General features: G+C 54.7%; 1 protein-coding gene across 1 annotated transcript in view; it reads left to right on the top strand.

The window, feature by feature from the left end:
- The window catches only part of LOC104129978 (EVI5-like protein), an 18235-nt gene that overhangs the window by 3096 nt on the left and 10543 nt on the right, over positions 1–4596 (top strand). Inside the window, exons 4-11 of the mRNA XM_035898433.1 lie at positions 70–144; positions 440–565; positions 1012–1155; positions 1327–1416; positions 2418–2515; positions 2635–2695; positions 3672–3806; positions 4306–4317. Coding sequence (XP_035754326.1) covers positions 70–144; positions 440–565; positions 1012–1155; positions 1327–1416; positions 2418–2515; positions 2635–2695; positions 3672–3806; positions 4306–4317 — 741 coding nt within the window. The remainder of the gene's footprint in view (positions 1–69; positions 145–439; positions 566–1011; positions 1156–1326; positions 1417–2417; positions 2516–2634; positions 2696–3671; positions 3807–4305; positions 4318–4596) is intronic.

Here is a 4596-nt window from a genome sequence, read left to right on the forward strand (position 1 = left end):
GAATGGTGGCCTGGCCAATCCCCCTGCCTGCACACATATATTTATTTTTTATTTTTTTCCCCCCTCCAGGCCTATTCGCTGGTGGACCGGGAGGTCGGATACTGCCAGGGTAGCGCCTTCATCGTGGGACTGTTGCTCATGCAGGTTGGTGCCAGCCCCGGGGTGAGGAGAAGCTGTCAGTGGGTTTTTAACACCCTCTGGAGACATGGTAGAATGGCCTTGGGGAATAGGAGCCATTTTCTTGATCTTCAGGAGCAAAATGGGCTCGTTCCCACCATCCCACTCACACTTGATAGGTTTAAGATCCCCCATTTGCATTCCCCATCACCCAGGGACGGCTCCCAGCACGTCCCATCCCATCACCTGATGGGAAGAGGCTCTGCGTCCGGAGCTGCCGGCAGAGGTTTAAGGGGGAATTCACATCCCTTTGGGTCTCTAGATGCCCGAGGAAGAGGCCTTCTGCGTCTTTGTGAGGTTGATGCAGGAATACCGCTTACGGGAGCTCTTCAAACCCAGCATGGCCGAGCTGGGGCTCTGCATCTACCAGTTTGAGTATATGCTGCAGGTAAGTCCTGCCCCACACCCCCCAAAAGGCTCGGGTTGGTGGGAACCAGTGGGTAGAACCAGGGGACAAGGACAGGGAGAGATAGGAGTGAGGTAACAGCTCTTGGGAGAAATGGGTTCCTCCAATGGAGCTCGTGTCCAGCAGCACAGATCCTGGGGATGTCTGTGCTCTGAGGACCATCCATGATTTTTCAAGTGAGACCCCAAGGATGTCCACAAGATACCCTGGGGGCATCCATGAGACCCCAAGGTGCTCCACCAGATGCCCCAGGAACCATCCATGAGACCCTGGGGACCATCCACAACTCGCCCCACCAAGGGACCTTCCATGAGACCCCTCAGGGACTGCTACAAGACCTCATGGACCTGTTCAAACCACCATGAATGACCCCTAAAATCAGCTGCTGTCCCCTATTTCTCTTCATTTCCCCCATTTCTCACACCCAGGAGCAGCTGCCAGAGCTGAACATCCACTTCCGCTCACAGAGCTTCCTCACCTCCATGTATGCCTCGTCTTGGTTCCTCACCCTCTTCCTCACCACCTTCCCTCTTCCCGTGGCCACGCGTGTCTTCGACATCTTCATGTATGAGGTAACGGGGCTGCAGCCAACACCATAAATCACAAAGGGACCACAGCCACGTTTTCCCCTTGGATGTGGAAACCTTCTCCCCATGCCAGCTGGTCTGGTTTTGGGGAGAAAACACCCAAACCCCGGGTGGGAAAAGTGATGGCGTGGGGTCAAGCGTGGACCCTTCCCACAGGGGCTGGAGATCGTCTTCCGCGTAGGGATGGCACTGCTGCAGTTCAACCAGGCTGAGCTTGTTCAGCTCGACATGGAGGGCATGTCCCAGGTACGTGCCGGTGGCTTTTGGGGTGGATTTAACCCACAGGATGTATTTCGGGGTGGATTTACCCAACGGGACATGTTCTGGGGTGGATTTGTCCAACAGGATGTGTTTTGGGGCAGATTTGTCCAATGAAGGCATGTTTTGGGGCAGATTTATCCCAACAGGCCCTGTTTTGGGGCTGGGTTTACCCAATGGGCTATGTTTTGGGGCTGGTTTATGCAATAAGTGGTGTTTTGAGGTGGCTTTATGCAATGAGGGCATGTTTTGGGGTGGATTTGTCCAACGAGGGCGTCTTTTGGGGCAGATTTTTCCAACAGGCCATATTTTGGTGCTGGTTTATGCAATAAGTTGTCTTTTGGGGCAGATTTATGCAACGAGGGCATGTTTTGGGGCAGATTTTTCCACCAGGCCATATTTTGGTGCTGGTTTATGCAATAAGTTGTCTTTTGGGGCAGATTTATGCAACGAGGGCATGTTTTGGGGCAGATTTTTCCAACAGGCCCTATTTTGGGGCTGGTTTTACCCAATGGGCTACGTTTGGGGGCTGGGTTTACCTAATGGGCCATGTTTCGGGGCTGGTTTATGCACTAAGTTGTGTTTTGAGGTGGATTTATGCAACGAGGTCATGTTTTGGGGTGGATTTTTCCAATGTGGGTGTGGTTTAGGTCTGGTTTTACCCAATGGGCCATGTTTTGGGGCTGGTTTATGCAATAAGTTGTGTTTTGAGGTGGATTTATGCAACAAGGACGTGTTTTGGGGCAGATTTGTCCAATGAGAGTGTGTTTTGGGTCAGATTTATCCAACAGGCCCTGTTTTAGATCTGGTTTTACCCAATGGACCATATTTTGGTGCTGGTTTACGCTCTAAGTTGTGTTTTGGGGTGGATTTATGCAACAGGCCCTATTTTGGGGCTGATTTTACCCAATGGGCCATGTTTTGGGGTTTTTTTACACGATGGCCTGTATTTTGGGGCCATGTTTCATGACTGGTTTCTGCACCCGCAGTACTTCCAGAAGGTGATCCCACACCAGTTCGACAGTTGCCCCGACAAGCTCATCCTCAGGGCCTTCCAGGTCAAGTACAACCCCAAGAAGATGAAGAGGTGAGATGGGGAGATGGGTTCCTGTGCTTGGGTGGGGTCTCCCCAGCAGTTGTGGGATGCAGGGCCAGGGGATCTGGTCCCCATCCTCATGTCCAAGCCTGTCCCCATGTCCCGAGCAGGTTGGAGAAGGAGTATGCCACCATCAAGAACAAAGAGATGGAGGAGCAGATCGAGATCAAGGTGACATAGGTCAAGTGTTGGCATCCTGGGTGTCTTGAGCCATCCTCATGGCCACTTGGCCCATCCCCAGGGCCAGCTGAGCCCTCCTGGCATGTCATAGCCCATTCCTGAGGCCACCTAAGCCATCCTAATGCCACTTTGGCCAATCCTAGGGTCACTTGACCCATTCCCAGAGCTGTTTGAGCCATCCTGGGATGGCTTAGCCCATCCTCAGCGCCGTTTAAGCCATCCCAGGGCCACTTTGACTCATCCCTGGGGTCACTTGGAGCCATGTAGCCCATTCCTGGGGACAGCTGAGCCATCTCAGGGTGACTTAGCCTTTCCCTGGAGCCACTTGACCCATCCTTAGGGTCACTTGAGCCATCCTGGAACAACTTCACCCATTCCCAGGGCCATCTAAGCCATCTGGGATCATCGCTTTGACCCATCCCACAACCATTTAAGCTGTCCACAGGGCCACTTAGCCCATCCTGTGTACCATTTAGCCTGTCCCTAGCACCTTTTGGGCTGTCCCCAGGTGTCCCCAGGGGCCACTTAAGCCATTCCGGGGCCACTTGACCTGTTACAGAGCAGTTTGAGCCATCCCAGAGCCACTTTCACCCATCTTTGAGGATGTTTAGCCCACCCCTAGGGCCATTTGAGCCATCTCCAGGGCCATCTAAGCCATCCTGGGGCCACCGTGACCCATTCCAGGGCCATTTAAGCTGTCCCCAAGGCCACTTAGCCTGTCCCCAGGGCCACGTAAGCCATCCCAGGGCCACTATGTCCCATCTTCAGGGTTGTTTGAGCCATCCCAGGGCCACTTGACTCATCCCTGAGACCGCTGGAGCCATCCAGGAACGGCTTAGCCCATCCCCGGGGCCACTTTACCCCCACATCCCCCTGTCCCCAGGCTGTCCCCAGGCTCAGTGCCCCCCCTGGGGACATCAACACCCCCCCACCAGAGCTAATTCCTCCCCATTTTTTTACCCCCCAGCGCCTCCGCACTGAGAACCGCTTGCTGAAACAGCGCATCGAAACCCTGGAGAAGGTAAGCCCCACGGCTAGCACCCCAAACCCTCACTGGGGACACCTCAAACCCCCACTGGGGGCACCCCAAAGACCCCTGGGGGCACCCAAACCCCCCCCCAGGGGCACTAAACACACACCCCTGGGGCACCCAAACCCCCCTGGGAGACCCAAAACGTCCCCTGGAGCACCCAAAATGTCCCCTGAGGCACCCAGAGATCCCAACACCCGTGGACGCAACCCCACAATCTCCAGCACCGCCCAAATCTCCCCTCCCAGCACCATTTTGGTACAAAAAAAAAAGAAGATTTAAGTCCAGCGAGCAGCTGCTTCATCGTTTTTCCACCCAAAATCTCCCTCCGGGACATGGAAAACGCCTCAGTTTAGGGCAAACCACCGCCATCACTAAGTTTCCCACACACCCTTCGGCATGAGGGGCGAAAAAAAGAGCTAAAATCCTTGGAAACCCCCCCAAAACGGGGACCGATGATGCGCGGGAAGGTTGCCGGGTGCCTCCGACTCTCGCTGCCTCCGTCCTCTTCGTTTATCTCGTTACCGTCTCTCCTCTCTTTCTCTCTCTTCGCCGCCGGCGGCCGCAGGAGAGCGCGGCTCTCGCTGACAGGCTCATCCAGGTAGCGTCAAAAATAGCTATTTTTCTCTTTTCCGCTGTGTTTTAACCCTTTTCTTCCCCCTTTTGCTTCCCAGCCCGCCCTGCATCCGACTCAGTTGGGGAAGATTTTTGCCTTTTTTTCTTGCTTTTCTGGAGGCTCCCGTGCCCCTTCCTCGCTTTGGGGGGGGGGAAGGAGGATTTAGGGGGGGGTGGTGAAAATGGGAGGGTTTGGCCCATTTTGGGGCCAAAAGCGGGGAGGGGGACAGGGCGGCGGAATTTGGGG

The sequence above is a fragment of the Egretta garzetta genome, unplaced genomic scaffold, assembly GCF_000687185.1.
Source record: "Egretta garzetta isolate BGI_Z169 unplaced genomic scaffold, ASM68718v1 scaffold677, whole genome shotgun sequence".
NCBI lineage: Eukaryota > Metazoa > Chordata > Aves > Pelecaniformes > Ardeidae > Egretta > Egretta garzetta.